Source organism: Coenobita brevimanus, chromosome 23 (genome assembly GCF_032717465.1).
Source record: "Coenobita brevimanus isolate Jiangsu-jjx chromosome 23, ASM3271746v2, whole genome shotgun sequence".
NCBI lineage: Eukaryota > Metazoa > Arthropoda > Malacostraca > Decapoda > Coenobitidae > Coenobita > Coenobita brevimanus.
The window spans coordinates 47,840,546-47,858,932 of NC_136976.1; the positions used below are offsets into that span (position 1 = coordinate 47,840,546).

Genomic DNA, 18,387 nt, shown 5'->3' on the forward strand with positions numbered 1-18,387 from the left:
CTGACATTCCGTGACTAATTCAGGACACAAAAAAACCTTGAATATTGTAAACATTGATGAGTAAACACATAAAACTTGCAATTTAATATAAGTATTGAAACACTAACCATGATTTTATTGCACAGCATGATAAATAAGGGCAGGCAGCACAGAAGAAGAAGGCACAGTACTGTCTAATAATGCAGTGAAACTAGTGGAGAGTCCCCATGCATAGAATTTACAAATGTGTTTTTTCTCAATAGACTAATTATCACTGTGACAGATTTATAAGGTTGCAGAAAAGTGTAATTTTGATTATTTCAACTACACAAGCTCATCAGTATTACACACAGAGGCAAGTGCCCCACCGTGTTGGACTTTCAGGTTGATTCTGCTCCAGAGTCAATCCATCACTATTCATTCACTCCTGCTAACCTAACCTAACTAACTGGAACAAATTGGTGAAGAATGAATTTTTGGTCCAAATCAATCTCCTGTCCTCTGTCTGTAGGGCACGTCTGCAAATGTCAACAAACCTAACTTGGTACTCTTCAGTAATGTTAATGTTATTTCTGAAGAATTTGGGTGTCATAAATGAGTTATATAATTATGGAAGATAATCCCGGTCATAAAATTTTCATCATTTATTAATGGGAGCTCCTGCAATTTGTCCCAACACGCTAGTATGGTGTTACAGAGAGCACAAGAAGACTAACACTCAGTGACGTCATACACAAACTGATATTTTGATTGGCTGCTGCTCCTCTCCCAGCCAATGCATGTTCTCATTGCCTGCAACACTTCTTCCAGGACTTCCTGGAATAACCCCACCCCCCCCAAAAAAAATGTAAATGTTCCATACTAAACTAAATTCTTTTCTTAGTGATTATTATGAATGTCTACCATATCAAAAGTGATTAGTACTAAAAAAATGGATGTTGGACATGAGGCCATGTATGTATGTATGTAGGTAAAGGGTGGTCCATAAGTATCACTCCACTAGAAACTCATCCGGCAGTATCTGTTTTTTATGTGTTGTAGTCATGGCTTAGTCTGCTGATGTGGGCAGGGTGTGGCAGAATACACACTAATCACGCTGACTGCTCAGTCTACACAACACACAAGAAATTACTCGGTGGGGTGGAAGAGAAGTGTTATATGTGGACCACCCTGTATATACTGTATATCATTTATATTTTACATACCAAGTATACTGTATACTTTACAGCAGCACAAAGCTAAGTCAGTCTCACAGTACCCTTTGTGGAGTGTAGGGCCCTGAGGCTGTGCTAATATTTTCCAGAACATTTCAGCAAAAGCAACCAGCCAATGCTCCTGGCTTCATTACATGACTGAAGAACATCCAGCTGTCTCTATGGGGTTTCAGTCTATTAAGCACATGACATATGCACACCCAAACTGATACGACAGAGTACTCGACCACCAACGTCTACATAAGGAATAAAGAAATGCAAAAATCAAAGTGAAATGGGTCCAATGGTTGGCATAATTTTGGGAAACACTGCCTGGCTGTATTGTCAATATATAATGACAAGCATGAAAATATTATCAGGGTAGTGTTGAATAAACAAAATGGATATCTGGCTTATACTGCTGTAGTCTATGATTTGTCACCAATGATAATGTAAAAAAAAAAAAAATAAAAAAAAATAAAAAAAAAAAATGCAAAGATGTTTCATTCATATTAAGCTACAGCTCTATAGGCATGCACTTGCTTGATGAAGTTGTACAACAAGGTATGAAACATGACAGGCTGGTCAAGGTATGCTGGATGCTTGGCATTTGGTAGCTCTACAACCTGAGATGTGGGAATCTTACTCAAGTCATCACGAGATTTGTGACCAAGTCCTACATCTTTTTCACCGTAGATGATCAGTGTTGGAACCTGGTGGAAGATGAAAAATATATAAATAAAATAAAATATAATAATAATAATAATAAAAGTAATAATAATAATAATATTAATAATAACAACACTGCACCTTTCTAATCCAAAGTACAGCTAGGCTTAGCTAAACTGTAATCATGTATATTAAGAGAATGGTGGGTTTTAGAATAAAACCCTCTGTTTGCTGGCAAAGGAGGTGTGTAGTGCTTAATGAGCTAACAGGTTCATACCTGCTCCTGGAAGGCAGTTCCAGGATAATACTCAACCATGCAAAGCAAACCACATCAGAAAAATCCTGCTAAGGAATAGGGTGGGCTTGATTCTCCAGCTAGCCCATTACTGGTATTTGAAACTTGCTATACTGATGCTTGACTCTTGGTGATGCATTTTTGTTTCATTGTAAACAATGTCATTAAGAATATCCAGTCCAGGGAGAGCACTACTAAGTGTGAAGGAGTGACAGGTAGGCTCTAAGGCCAGGAGGGCAGCAAGTAGCATTACACCCCTCCTTTGCCAGCAAGTACAAAGTTTTATTCTAAACCCTGCCAATTTACTGGCTTCAGTCAGGTTGCAGTGTTTGATTAGCTAAAGATAACTTATTCTTGGAAGAGGTTGACAATGCCGGTGCGTGCTGGAGAACTGGTGGGTTATGAAGGCCCCCAAAGAGGGAGGGGGGGGGGGGCACTCTTGGCAGGAGGAAAGAGGCCCAGAAGGTTTCATTCTGCAAACACTGATTTGAAGTAGATTGTCAATAAAGCAGATGGCAGCAGGTTCCATAATAAAGAGGCTTCAACTGATAACAGAAAAAAACAAGAATTGGGGGGAGACCATCAAAGCCCCCATCATCCACCACTCTCCCAGTGATGACCAACTGAGATGCCTGGATCCACTTCTTCTTCATTTCTGCAACATTCGTAGCCTTTCCTCTAACTTCCTCCACCTCGCCACTTCTAAACCTCATCTTCTCTTCTTCACTGAGACTCAGCTGTCTGAGGCGACTGATGGCAAACCCTTCTCTATATCTTCCTGCTTTCTCTATACTCATTTCAAAGCCAAAGGTGGCTGTTGTGTTGAAGTATGCAACAACTGATCTTGCTCTCATGTTCCTGAACTTGAATCTTCTCAATTCTCTACTCTCTGGCTTTGGCTATCCTGTCATGCCATGACTAAATATATTTGTGCTGTTTACTTATCCCCTAATTCCACTGACTATGAAAAATTCTTCAACTATCTCACTTCTAAGATGGAACACATCCTGTCAGTTTCTTTCTCTGAAATCTCCTATCTATGTGATTTCAATGTTCACCACCACCTTTGGCTCTCCTCTCCTTTCACTGATCCACCCGGTGAACAAATCTACATCTTTTCCATCCTTAATAACCTACAGCAGCTTGTATGGCACCCTATCCATATCCCAGACTGCCTTGGAGAGAGTTCCAACATACTTGACCTCTTCCTTACAACTAAATCCTCTGCTTAAGCTGTTAATCTTTTCTCTCTGCTGGGCTCCTCCAATCACATCATTGTCACCTTAATCTGTCCTATCACTCCATTAAGACCTGTGGACCCTCCCAAGAAGCAGCAGCTATGGCACTTTAAAGCTGCTGATTGGGGGGCTCTCAGGCAGTACTTCCTTGATTTTCCCTGGACTGATTATTGCTTCCATGGCCGAGAGTCATGTGTGTGTGTGTGTGCCTTGCGTGTTATAGAGTTTATTCTCTTGGGCATGAAAGCATATACAGTAATCCTTTCCCATATCCTGTGACTAATGGAGGGAAAAAAAAAAAAAAAAAAAAAAAAAAAGAACTTGGTTTAACCCCTTAACCGCGGGGCATCACTTTCGTGACGCTTGGGAGCAAGGGATCATACCGCGGGGCGTCACTTTTGCGATTCTGTGTTATTTTGAATTCGCCCGGGATTTCAAGTGGTAGCTTGTATCATCTATCAGTACTGCCAATGTCCAACACTAGTCAGCACTCCTAATCTCATCTGTACTCCCATCCATTGTTGACAATTTAGCCATTTCTCTCCGTTCTTGACTCCCCTCCCTACCTTCCCTCCATTACCCTCTCCTCTTGCCTGCCCAGCCGTGCTATGCAAAGTAAATCTTCTCTGGAATTTTCCACTGATTTCATCCATTGAAATAAGCCCTATGCCCTATTCTTATACCAAATAATATATACCAAAAAGAAATAAGGTAAGTGAGAGTGCCATACACCTGGAATTGGCTAATTATCAACTGACAACACCTCACGTGCACTCGTTCGCTAATTTTCGCTGTTTATTTCCCCTTGAAATATGCCGTATAATCTATTCTCGTACTAAAAATATATATAAGGAGGGAAGGGAGAAGCCTAAGTGATATTTATATTCACCTGGAACTACCTAATTTATAATGTATTGTCTAGATTTCCTGCCAATCATTTCACTGCTACATATTAGCAGCTGTCAAGAGGCTGACATTGGCAGTAATGCATTTCCCTAGGTAAGCCACCCCGGCCCACCCCTATCAGTTCACCGTCATCTTCCAAGGTGAAGGTACGTCTGTTTGCTCCTGCTAACTTCTGCCACTTTTTTTAGCCCCATGCAAAGGGCCCTGTGACCTTTACCCCCTACTAAACCTCGTGTGGAAAGAGGTAAAGGGCTGACAATTGAAAGAGAGTGACTACGATCTTTCTGTTGAGTAAAACAGTGCAAGTGGAATTGTAAATAATGTGTAAATAATGTGTAAACAGCAAGTGAAAGTAATGAATGTAAATATAAGTGAACAGTGGAAAATAGTTTTATAAGTTACTTCAAGTGACAGTGCATAACACAGTGTAAATAAAATAGAAATGTAAATAATGTAAATAAAAGAGAACGTAAATAGAAATGTAAATGAGTAGTATTATAAGAATACGAGTATATATACTAGGAATAATGAAAGTGAAAGTTTCACTCTAGCATGTATGAATACTATGAGTTATGAGAGTGAAGGTGAAAGTGATATTCACTCTCAATGATAGTATACAGGACGAGAAAGTGAATGCTATGTATTTTACTGCAAGAAATTGAATGCCTACAGTGACAATAAACTACTATTACTGAAGGAAACTTATGGATAAAGACTGTAGATATATATGTGTTATACAGTAATAGAAATATAAACTGTGAGTGTTTTTATGAATAATAAATGACAACACCAGTGGCGAACTAGTGCAAGTGGGAAGATCATACGCCCTCTTAATTTTCATTGTTTTTTTTTTTTTTTTTTTTTTTTTTTTTTTAAATATGGATTCCAAACTATTTGAGAATCATAAAATAGTGTTTCTAGTGATAATATCAGGCTGTGGTAATCATATTACGGGTTGTCGGGAAGTGTAAAGTGGAGACTTCATTACCCAACTTCAGAGGTCTCCACAAGTCCTATGGTACTCGACGAAGGCTCAACAAACACCCCAGGAGAAAGCTGAAGGTATGTGCCATAGGCATATGTGATTTTAATAATCTAGGACTAATAACTGATTTTTGGCAAATATTTTTAGAGAGTCTGTCGGAGTGCGAATGTGCCCGCGGGTGCCGCATGAAAATGCAAATCAAGCCCTCGGTTAAAGGGTTAATCACACTTGTTCTAATGCTGTCCACAACAAGGAGAAGGCCTACAAAAGGTACCAGAGCCAACCCACCACTGAATCTCATTTCTTTTATGTTTCTGCCTAGAATTGTGTTAAGTCTGTTCTTCACTATGCCAAAAATAATTTCAGAGGGGGACAGTTCCAGAGTTGACCAGTTACATACATGAAGGACTGGGAGTAACAGTTAACTCATGCAATAGAGATCTGGACAGAAAAGGGATGAGAGTTCATTGCTAGACAGGTGCTGCGCATCTGCCACAGTGGCGGAGGGGTGCAAGCAGACAGTTCAGGGGAGCAGTGACCATTGAAGTAGCATTAGAAAAGAGATAAAGATGCAACAGTGTGGTGAAGAGACAGCCAGTAAGAGGAGGAGAGCTAATGAGATAAAAAGCCTTTAACTCTACCTTGTTGGGAAGAGCTATATGTAGGGAGTCTCCTCACACACAAGAGTTATACTCTACACAGAAGTGAATTAAACATGTACAGTATACAAAGTCAACAACTGTACAGGGATAAAGATGGCACAGAATTGTCTTAGCACACCTAATCTCATGGAAACAGATTTTACAGGGGAGGTAATACTGTATAATCTTTCCAAGATAAATTCCGAGAGAGTGAAACCCAACGTATATTTAAAGATGATGCAGGATTGAGTTGGATACTCCTGTGGAAAATTTATCGAGTTGAAAGATGTAAGAACTGAATTTCTCATGCATAAAAAACAACAAGATTACCTTTACTGTAATCAGAGATAAGAGCAAGTCAGACATTAAGTGTTACATAGCCTCATACCCTGTTTATTGAAGTAACTGCTGAGATGGATGCTGCGGGAAGCGAAAGGAAAGGTGAAGGGTGGAGTCATCAGCGTATGAGTGGTTAGGGTTAGATGTACGACGTAGGTCATTAATGAATAGAAGGAAGAGAGTTGGTGATAGGTCAGAGCCCTGAAAAACACCTCTGTTGATAGCTCTAAGAGAAGAATGATGGCTGTCTACTATAGCAGCTACAGAAAGACCAGAAAGGAAGCTAGAGATGAAGGCACAGGTAGAAGGACAGAAAGAATAAGAGGGCAGTTTGGAAATTAAAGATTTATGCCAGACTCAGTCAAAAGCCTTTGAGATGTCAATTGCATTGGCAAAGCTTTAGCCAAAGTCCTGAAAGGAGAATGACCAGGGGCCAGAAAGGAAGGTGAGAAGATCTGTGAAGCGGCCCTGGCGAAACCCCTACTGACGATCTGAAAGAAGGTTGTGGAAGGGTAGGTGCTCCAACATTTTCTTTTGTCAAGAATAGACTCAAAAACTTCTGATATACAGAATGTCGAAGTATTTGGGCAGTAGTCAGAGGGCTGAGAATGGTCACCTTTTTTGGGGACAGGCTGAATGAAAGCTAACTTCCAGCAAGAAGGAAAGGTGCAAGTTGGTAGACAAAGGCAAAAGAGTTTGCCTAGACAGAGTGTAAGCATGAAAGCACAGCTCTTGAGGACAACAGGAGGGACTCCATCAGGCCCATATGCCTTGTTAGTATTGAGGTCAGTGATGGCAGAAAATACATCAGTTGAAGAAATGTTAATGTCATCCATTAGGAAGTGAGAGAGGGAAATTGATGGAGGAACATCACCAGAATTGTCTAAGGTGGAATTAGAAGAGAAAGTCTGAGTGAAGAGTTCTGCTTTATCAGTAGAAAAAATAGCTACAGAGCCATGAGAGTGGAAAAGAGGAGGGAAGGATGATGCAGTCAAGTTGTTAGAAAGGTTTTTAGCAAGGTGCCAGGAGGAGTGAGAAGAATTTGAGTTGAAGAGCTCTGTATATATATATATATATATATATATATATATATATATATATATATATATATATATATATACAAATATATATATATATATATATATATATATATATATATATATATATATATATATATATATATATATATATATATATATATATATATATATATATATATATATATATATATATATATATATATATACATACAACTTTATCATTCTTTTTCTGTGTTTGCCTTCCTCTCTTCCCATTTCTCCCATCTTTCCTGTCACTCTTTATTACTCTTCTTTCCCTTTCAAATGGCTTTACATTGAGTGGCAAGCCTAAAGGCTTCCTGTAAGCCAGCAAACCATTTACAAAACTGGATGGTAACCATATACAATAACCAACCATAAGTGTTCCCTACGAGTCAACAAGTGGGTTGGCTGAGGGTTGGTGCCCCTCCCCATAAAACAACTAACGTAGCGTCAAATGGCCACTCCTTATGGGATTATAACATCTGACTGTTTGTAAACACTCAAGGGGAGGGTACCCAAGAACCAAATAAGGTGCAAAACCAGAACTCGCACTTACTCCTGTGGAGGGCTCTCGCGTTTATGTGCTGTTCTAGTGTAACGTTGTCACTTGGATTTTTTGCAGGTAACCAATTGATCATGTTATTTGCAGCTTCAGGAATGGAACCCAGTTTATTTTAGTTCTACCTCTGGGCAAAAAATTCTACGGAGATCCTATGCCGGGCGCCAGGAGCAGCGTTTTTTTGGTCAAAATGTGATCGCTCATTAAATATAGTAAAAGTTTTTCAATCGTGATGGGACCAAGTTTTTTCACATTAGCGAATTTTTTGCGATTTCTGTGCCAATTTTGATGCAATCTGAACGTGTAGTTTCGGCTGCCCAAAATACACCCACACCCACACGGCTACTGCTATAGTATATTAGCAGTATACTGGAGTCCAAGATCCCAGTTTACTTTAAAGATTCTGGAACTCCTTTAGGCTTTGCCTCCATGAGAGCAAAGTAGAGAGGCAATTACTGGGTGGAATCATAGAGATCACTTTGTGGGGAGAAATGAAAGATTGCTATGATGGATGCAGAGTGCTTCATGTGTCAGGTTCCAGTCTCACCCGTAGACAAAGCATCCCCCATACACTGTATCTGTGGAGATGTCTCCCACTGAGAGAGGTTGAATCTGTGGTTTAGACAGAGAAGTGAATCCCTGAACAAGAGGTACCTAGTTTTCACATTAGAAGGATATGCTCTTCCACGGTCATGATGACGATAACCTGATATCCCCCAAATGGTCAGCATGATGATCCAGACTGTCCAGGCATACTGAAGGACAACCTTGATCATCACCTTAATATCTAATGAGCCATGCAGAGTTTGTATGGAAACATCTAGAACGGAATGTTCTGTACTTCCTATAACAAGGAGTAATAGGGAGATGGCAGAATAGCCCTAGTGCAAAGACGAGAAACCAGCTAGTAACTCGGTACCAGGCAGACCTGGACTGTTCCCGACAAACTATTGTATCAGTATTACAGAGCTGTGTAAAGGTTGAGTGCGCTGGATTCAAGAATAAGGCACTATGAAGGTTATTAATAATTATGATCCAAGAGAAGAAAATAGGAATGACAACTGTCTCCATCATCCAGTTAGATGTCAAAGTAAGGCCTAAGAACAGCAACTATGGTCATGACAATTTAGGAGTACAGGCATACCCCGATATCTGGCGCATCACTGACCAACGATTCGCTAGTCCAAACAAGAGAAATTGGGGGACATTCTCACAATTTGAATGGCCTTCGATTTGCTAGTCCGAACACTCGATCCCTCCCTAGGTTTGAAACAAGCACATCTGAACGAGTATGTGATCGTCCACACGGCTCTCCCAGTCCTCCCTTCATTCTCTCTCTTACCCCCTCCCTCCCAATCACTCCTCCATCCCCTGCCACACTCAGCACTGCTAGGCATGTCTCCCTCCCCCACTCCTGGTTGTCTCCCTCCCTATCCCTCCACCCTCCCCTACCCCCACTTGTATCCTGTGTGTGTGTGTGTGTGTGTGTGTGTGTGTGTGTGTGTGTGTGTGTGTGTGTGTGTGTGTGTGTGTGTGTGTGTGTGAGAGAAAGAGAGAAAGAGAGAGAGAGAGAGAGAGACAGGGGGGGGGGTAGTAGGGCAGTTTGGCTTTTTTGTCTCCCTCCCTGTCCCCCTGCCCTCCCCCAGCCCCACTTGTCTCCTTCCCCCACCCCAGCTTATCTCCCTCCATTCACCCTGCCCTCCCCCACCCCTCCTTATCTCCCTTCGTATCCCCCTGCCCCCCCCCCCCCACTCCTGCTTGGTGTGCTGCCAGATGCCTGCCTGGTTGTCAATTGCTCTGAAGCATCTCAACACTGCACATCCTATCTCCTTATCTCCCAGCGTGTGATGTTTGATGTCTCATTTTTAGCAACAATATTGTTTATGAGGATAATAATATTACCTATGGTGTTTCTGGGTCAGTCTCTATTGACTGAGTAAGGTATATGCAAGTTAGGGTTTGGGCCTGGAACATATCTGGCTTTTCTTCTGGAACAAATCTCTGGCTTTTCTTCAGTATCTTATAGGGAAAACTGCTTCAATATCTGACATACTCGCTGACTGAACACTTCCACTGATTCGCAACACTGCTGGATATGGGGGTAGTGCTGTACAGTGAGGCAGCCATTTCCCTAAATGCTACTGACTTCCCCTGAGTCCAATGGGAGAGAGGACTGGTGGTGGATCCTGACAGACATGGAAAAGTTAGGCTGAAGCACATGGGCTTGTTCCATTTGGGGAGACCATTTCACGTCCTCTTGGTTGCTTGGTTTTAGGTCTTGTTCTTACCCAGGAGGACTGAGGATGCCACATGGGAAGAGCAACACTGACTCTGGGTGCAAAAGCAGCAACCTTCCCAACAAAAGAACAGTGCACAACTCTCTCTGTCCTCTGCCCCACCACCGAGTGGATAAAGGAAACTGTCCATGAGTGGTAGAATGGCACGAATTGGAAATGAGGGCACAAATGTGGAAGAATGGTTAGAGGATTTGAGTAGCAAACTAATGCTCCCTTTCCCCTCAAAAAAAAAGTGCCCCCGAAATTCTGCACATGCCTTGATTTTGGCCAAAGTAGCTGGCCTTAGTGCCAGAGTATGTCACGAATGCCTCCAGGACCACTGTAAGGGAGAATGACTAAATAACCCTGTCCAATGCTGATCACAATACATCATTTACAGTGAAGATGCTCTTGGTCTGATCATTGTGTGTTGTGTACCAGCCACATTAACTTCCCTGTACCCATCTTAGAATGACAGCAGGTTAAGGAATGAAGAACATCACTAGCTGTTAGCCCATAATAACCACAGTAGAATTCCATAAAATGGATGGTCCCTCTATCTGGTCAGCTAACTTGCTAATGACAACTGCCATCAGAGCTGCAGCTGAGGGGCTAATATGGGGGGGTGGGGTGGGGAGGGGGGTAGCCTCACTTGGAATCCTCACATCCATGCTTACATCTAGATTTGGGTGCAAGAAAGCAGGACAGAGACAGAGATGCAGCAAAGATTGCCCACAAAGCAAAGATACTCTTCGATCTTGGACTCACAGGGCTGATCAAAGAAGGTATGGCATATGTGGAAGGGACTGAAGTAACATGAACAACAACTAAAGGTGACCCCCTCCCTTATGGGCCACATAGGTCCCTCATGTTGCTACACTAATCAAAACTGCAGGACCTAAGAGTCTGACATTGAAAGCATCTGAGAGTTCTATCTCCATGCCTCTATACAGACAGAAAGGGAAGACTATGAACTCTCCAGGGAATGTTCCAGACCAAGGAGGATGTTAGTAAGAACCACCGAAGCCAGAGAAATAAAACCATTACTGAAACACACTGAAAATAATTATGAGACATGGGTGAGAAGGTGGAAGACTATGGGACTAGGGCAGATGCAGAGTAGGATTGAGATGCCAGATGGATCAAAGGTGCCTGATGTGCTACACAGTGTAAACTAATCACATGTGCAGGTAAACTCTATGATGTAGTTGCCTGGAAGATGGAAGATGGACAGCATGTCTAGGGCCATCTCCCTGAGTAGCTAGGGAAGGAGAAACTGCAAATTCAACCAGCTCGTCTTGAAAACCTATCATTACAGCATACCTCTAAGTTTCTGGATTGTGGCCAACTGAGGTTATTTTAGTTTTTCACCTTAACTTGGCCCAAATATTCATCCTCTTGCAGCATACTGCACTTAAGTCAACTGGCACAAAGACAATGCTAAAGCTGTACATCATCATCATCTAATACAGTACTGTGTTGTCCAATGAGAAGCGTAAGAGCTCGTGGTTAGGCAAACTGGTCCTGACATTTACGAGTGACCAGCCTTACTTATTCCTGAGTGGCATTACATGAACAACCAACCCCAACCACCCCTTGGATATAAATCTGTACAGGATCAATCCAACTAGTGCGCCTTAATTGCCCATTAAACCACCAGGCGCCATAATTTGGTTATATGGTTACCACCCAGCGTAGTAAATGGTTTCCTACAGGAAACCATTTGGCTTGTCATTCAGTACAGAGTCACCTGCAGACAAAAGGAAGAGGAAAGAATGAAGAAAAAAAAGACAGAAGACAAAGAAAGAAGGAAGTGAGGAAAGGCCGGTCACCCATGTGCAACACTACATCGAGCAAATGGATGGTGAGTGCTCCCACCTACCTTTTCATAAAACCTGTTCATTAAGAGCATCATATTCTGGTGTAAATCTCATTACAACTCAACATTCAAGATGGATGGATGATAGTTGTAAGCCAAGTTAGTGTATAATCATGAACCAAGAGGCATGACAGCCACCATGTGGATCATGAGCCAAAAATCCCTTGGGCTTAGGCCACGGGGACCACAGGACATGAAATCCAAGGGTCATCATAGGCTATGGATTATGGTATCATGGGCCACATTGGTCATTAGCCAAGAAAGCCATGACCTAAGGTCTGTAGGGTACCTCAGGCAATGGGTTACAGGCTCTGGAGTCCCTTGGGCATGGACCAAGGGGGCCATGGGTCAAAGAAGACAAGGACCATCGTTGGACAAGGACAATGAGGATATGGACTATGAGCCGAAAGTCATGGCCTGAAGTCCATGGAGTCCCTTACTGGGAATGCAGTAACACACTCAAAATAACCTTCAGAATCATATTTTCTTGATGAAATCCTATCACACGACAATTTTTTATACACAGTTGCTGTTCTCTCTCCTGACACTGAGAGGGCTCTCCCTCTGTGGTAAAGGATTTTCGTATGCAGCATGTGTCGGGAATGTAATGTATGGTAAGGAAACCTGGGCAGCATAAGAAGAGGATATTTGTAGGCTCAAACATACAGAATGACAGTCATTAGGTGGATGTGCAGTGTGTCCTTGAAAGCGTGGCATGGAGGGGCTGGGTTTACTATGGATGAGGTGAGAGGAAGGATAGAACTGGAGTGTATTGGTGATGTGATGAGGAAAGGTGATTGAGATGGTTTGGACATGTGCAGAGGATGGGGGATGACAACTGGATGCAGAGTAAGAAGTGTGAATGATGGGGATGGGGTTGTGAGAGGCAGACCGTAAAAGAGCTGAGATAAGGTCACAAAGTGTGACCTCATGGATAAGGATCTGAACAGGGAGGCTGCCATAGACTGAGCAGCAAGGAGAGCCACCATTAGGTGACCAAGCCCACTGCATGCAAGCATGTTGGAGCCTTTATAAATTAAACAAAATGAAATGAAGTAACCCCTCCACTTGCGTGGGTTCCATATGCTCTATCTGAGAGGAGAGATAAACCCTTCTCATAATATATAAGTGTGGCAAAAAAATAGTTGTGTGTGTGAGAATTCCAGAAATCAGCCCCCCCAAAACATGGGTTGCTGGGTGCTGACGCTCAAGTCTACTCGGTGACAAATGGCAACATGGGCACTGATATGCAAACCTATTCATACAGTAAACTCCCAATTATCTGGTGTAATTCAGCCAAGCCCTATGCCAGTTAAAAGTAAAATGCCGGATATTGCATAGTACTGTATTGGCCAGTGTACAAGGTGACTCCTGAACCTCATAAAAATTTGCCCAAAATTGGGGGTCATCTTAAACACAGGGTATAGAATCCTAACCTCTACAGCCTGTGGTTATGGGATCCATAGGCTCGATAGGGAACATCGCCAAACACTCACCTTGACCCTTGTTTCCCTGAATATATTACATATATGGTTAAAAACTGTTGAAATTACTACCATCATCATCAAACACAATGTGTTTTCTATAGGAGGGCAAATTTTTATAAAAAATATCTCCATGGATACAGCCATGAGGATATAAGAAAGATGAGTAACCTGTTGAGCCCATGCCATGAACACCAGCATGTGTCTCAGTCTGACAGCGACTGGATGGGTTGTTTACAGTTTACCACGAAGCGCAGGGTTGCCAGATCTGAAGCTGAGCTCATTCCAACAGTTTAAACAACAGTGAGATTACCGTTATTCCTGGTGTATTAACTTGAGTCCTACAACTACTTGATGTCTGTCTGAATAAACCATTCAAAGACCGCATCCATGAGCAATGGAACGAGTGGATGATTAGCAGTAAGAAGTCGTATACAGGAGGTGGGAATGCTTCAGGTCTGTTTGAGCTGTGATTTTATTATCAAGGCATGGAATGATCTGAATAAACCATTCAAAGACCGCATCCATGACCAATGGAACGAGTGGATGATTAGTAGTAAAAAGTTGTATACAGGAGGAGGGAATACTTCAGGTCTGTTAGAGCTGTGATTTTATTATCAAGGGCATGGAATGATATTTCTGCTGAAACAGTCATCAACTCTTTCAAAAAAGGTGGAATATCCAATTCATTGGATGGCATAGCAGATGACATTTTGTGGGCAGATGAGGAAGAGGAAGCTGATGCCAAAGCTACAGCTCTGAATTTAAAGTTTGATCCAAACAACGATGAGCTGCAAACTTTAACCCAGGATGAAACTGATGTACTGATGACTTTAATAAAAAGCAACTTTTCTTTAAACAACTGTATAAAATTCATGGTAGCATGATTTTAAGTTTTTAACACAGTGTGAGTTTATACTTGAATATCAAATGTATAATCCATTTTGATGTAGGAGGTGGCACATGCAGCCTAGATAGCATGTAAAACCCAATAGAAGAAGCTGGTTTAGAGTAAAGCCTAACCAAATGCTGTGTTGCTTAGCAACATGTTAATAGTATTACTTCATTTGGTCAGCAGGAAGAGTGATAAAGGACTGGGGTTACTAGGGCAGCAAGCTCCCAGTGTCTAAAGAGTTGGGGCTCGTCTTATGCACAAAGTATACCTCTAAACCCATATTTTGTATGGATATACTGGGAGAAGTCTTATACACAGGTCGGCCTTATACACCAGCAAATACGGTATCTCCCATCAGCTCAATATTCATCGTCGGGCCGGATATTGCATTATTATCCGTCTCGAACCTCTGTATTAAAATGTTTCCCATGAGTACAGTTGAAAATTAGGCATAAAACATAATACAGTAATGATACAATACAGTAATGCAGTAATACAGGGCCAGCTGACTAATGCTAAAGAGCCAGCTGATGCACCTCAACATTGCATATTGCACAGAACCGCCGGCTACGTCCCATTTCAGCGCCGGATATTGCATAATATTGCAGGATATTACTTTTAATAGAGCCGAGCCAGCTGCATCAGGTATTGAGTTGGGCCAGGTATTACGAGAATGGATAACTGAGAGTTTACTGTGCTAATTTTCCTATGGTCGCTTTTATATATTCATTATATAATTCTTATGCAGCCACTCATATATCAGTGTGATGTTAATTATTAAAAATGTGTTTCCTTTATACATATAATTCCACCTTAGGCTTGTCTCAGCCACACTGGGAGGAAGACTACTATTATTTACCAATAGTGAGGGAGATGTGTAGATGGAATGAGGAGAGCCAAAAGCAGGCGACTAGCTATGTGTGTAACAATGGAGACAAGCTGGTGCTGCTTGCATGCATATTTCTATCTATCTATCTATCTATAGCCCGATGCCCTAATCCCGCAAAGGGTGGCCGCAGACAAAACGCCTCCAAGTCACTCTGTCACCCACCATTTGACTACCCTCCCCCCAACTCACCCCCCCCTCCCTCATATACCTCTCAACTCCATCCCTCCACCTCATCCTCGGTCTACCCCTCCCTCTCCCTCCCTCCACCTCACCTACATACACCCTCTTAGTCAGTCTTTCATTCTCCATTCTCTCCACATGTCCAAACCACCTCTGTGTATTTCTCCTAATCTTTTCAACCACATCCACATCTACCCCACAACGTTCCTTCACTTCTTCATTCGTCAACCTGTCCAGCCACGTCACTCCACATGCTCCTCTCAAGTAACTCATTTCCACTGCTCTCACTCTTGACTTGTTCCCCTCTTGCAATGTCCACGCCTCGCTTCCATACGTCAGGGTAGGGATCACAATACCATCATGCAGTGACTTCTTAACTTCCATACTCACCTCCCTATTTCTCATCACTGCTTTCAGTGTACCAACAACCTTTCTTCCCTGTTGTACCCTTTCACGTACTTAATCCCCCAAAGTTCCATCCTTACTCATCACACTACCCAAGTACTTGAATGCACTCACATTCTCCATATCCTCACCATCCAACCTCACTGCACACTCTGTGACTTCATTCCTCTCAAACACCATAACTTTACTTTTGTTTACATTAACTTTCAGCTTCCTCCTCCTACACACTGTCCCAAATTCATTCACCAAACCTTGCAACTCCCATTCATCTTCACTCAACAATACTGTATCATCAGCAAACAGCAACACCGGAAGCTTCCAAATCTCACCCTCATTCATTAGGGCCACCCCCACATCCACTGCCCTACCTTGTACCTCCTTTACAACCCCATCCATATATATATTAAACAGCCATGGAGACATTACACACCCCTGTTTCAGTCCCACATTGAGATCAAAGAACTCACTCAGCTCACCATCCACTCGCACCGTAGCCCTAGCTCCCTCGTACATACTCTTCACAGCACTTAACAATTTCCCCTCCACTCCATATATTCTTAATACCTTCCACATACCTTGCCTATCTATTCTGTCATAAGCTTTCTCCAAGTCCATGAAGGCAGCATACACTTTCCTTCCCTTCTCTAGATACTTCTCCACTTAACATCTTAGAACAAATATCTGATCTACACACCCTTTTCCCTTCCTAAATCCCCCTTGTTCTTCTCCAACTAGCTCCTCTGTCATATGCCTAACCCTATCAATGAGTATTCTACCATATATTTTACCAGTCACACTAAGAAGGCAAATACCCCTATGGTTACCACATACTTCTCTCTCCCCTTTTCCTTTGTACAGAGGAACAATTATACCTGATTTCCAGTCCTCTGGAACCCTTCCCTCTTCCCAAGCCAATCTACACAACTTCCAAATCCACTCCACAACAATCTCACCCCCATACCTAAGCATTTCACCACACACTCCATCAATTCCTGGGGCATATTTACATACACATTTTATTATTTTCCACAGAAGCAGCTACTGGCACTAAGAAAACCATTATTTATTAAAAGTGAGAGTGAGATGTGTAGATGGAAATGGACAGAGCTGAAAGCAAACACTTAGCTACAAAGGAGGCAGGTTGGCACAGCCTGCATACAGTACATACAGTATTTACACAAACATTTTACTATTTTTCACTAAAGAAGCTAAAGACACTAAGGACGGTGTTATTTACTGAAAGAAAGTGAGATGCATACTTTGAAAAATAAAGCCGAAAGCAAGAAACTAACTACATACATAACAAAGGAGACAGGCAGGCGCTGCCTATGTGTATCTTAATATAAATATTTTGTTAGTGGTAGGTGGTGGTGACCATCATCCACTCACTTCATGTAGTGCAGCCTACTTCTTTCTTGGCCTTTATCATTCTTTTTCTGTGCCTGCCCTCCTCTCTATTTATTTCTTCCATCTTTCTTGTCACTTCATATTGCTTTTCTTTCCTTTACAGGTGGCTTTCCATTGAGTGACAAGCCAAATGGTTTCCTGTAAGCCAAGAAACCATTTACAACGCTCGGTGATAACCATATAACCAAACCATATGTGCTCCCTATGTGTCAACAAGTGGGTTGGTGAAGGGTTAGTGCCCCTCCCTAAGAAATAACTCAAAGTCAAATGGTATTTTCTGTATGCTGATTGAACACCAGGAACAACTCTGTTGTGTTCCAGTAGTGGTAAGAGTTGATTGAGTATGGCCCACTCAATAATCTTGGATAAAAAAGACAGGTTAGAGACGGGACGATAATTTGTCATGCTCTCGACATCAAGGCCAGGTTTCTTAATAAGGGGCCTAAGCAAAGCATGTTTCTCAGACTGCACAAAATTACTTTCTAAAAAGCATCTATTTATTATGTTGCAGATAAAGTCTGCAGCGTGCTCATACACATCAGGTAGTTGTGACATGTTACATGGATCAAGTGAGCAAAATGTTTTATTAAGTTCTCTGATATAACATTTGACTTTGTTTACATCCAGCGGATGAAATGTTGAAAGCAAATGATCCCCGGTGCACCGTGGCTGGAAGTCAACTGAGTACGCTTCATTAGGAGAACTGCAGTCTAAATCACTTCTTATGCGAGATATCTTACTTGTAAAAAATGAAGCAAAATCAGAAGCCAACTGGGTATCAGATACAGAAGTTGGTTTAACAATTACATTCCTCCGACCAACCAAATTGTTCACAACTGCATACAGTTTTTTTTTTATCACCACCACATGAATCAACTTTATTTTGATAATACCTAGCCTTTTGGGCTTTTACAGTGTGAACGACTCCTCTTCTTGCAAAAACATAACGCAAACGAGTTACTTTGGTCCGCTGCAAGGGCCACTGACGTTCTGCCCTTCTACACTGTCTATGCAAAGAATTAATGGATGGCCCATACCACGGAAAATCATCATGTACAATGACTGTTTTTACTACCTCAGGACAATAATGGTCAAAAATTGACCTAA

General features: G+C 41.9%; 1 protein-coding gene across 1 annotated transcript in view; it reads right to left on the reverse strand.

Annotated features, from left to right (window-relative positions):
- Positions 1 to 885: 885 nt before the first annotated feature.
- The window catches only part of LOC145392963 (putative protein-lysine deacylase ABHD14B), a 226,954-nt gene continuing 209,452 nt past the window's right edge, over positions 886 to 18,387 (reverse strand). Inside the window, exon 6 of the mRNA XM_080267258.1 lies at positions 886 to 1,885. Within this exon, the coding sequence (XP_080123384.1) occupies positions 1,685 to 1,885 (201 nt within the window). The 3' untranslated portion in view covers positions 886 to 1,684. The remainder of the gene's footprint in view (positions 1,886 to 18,387) is intronic.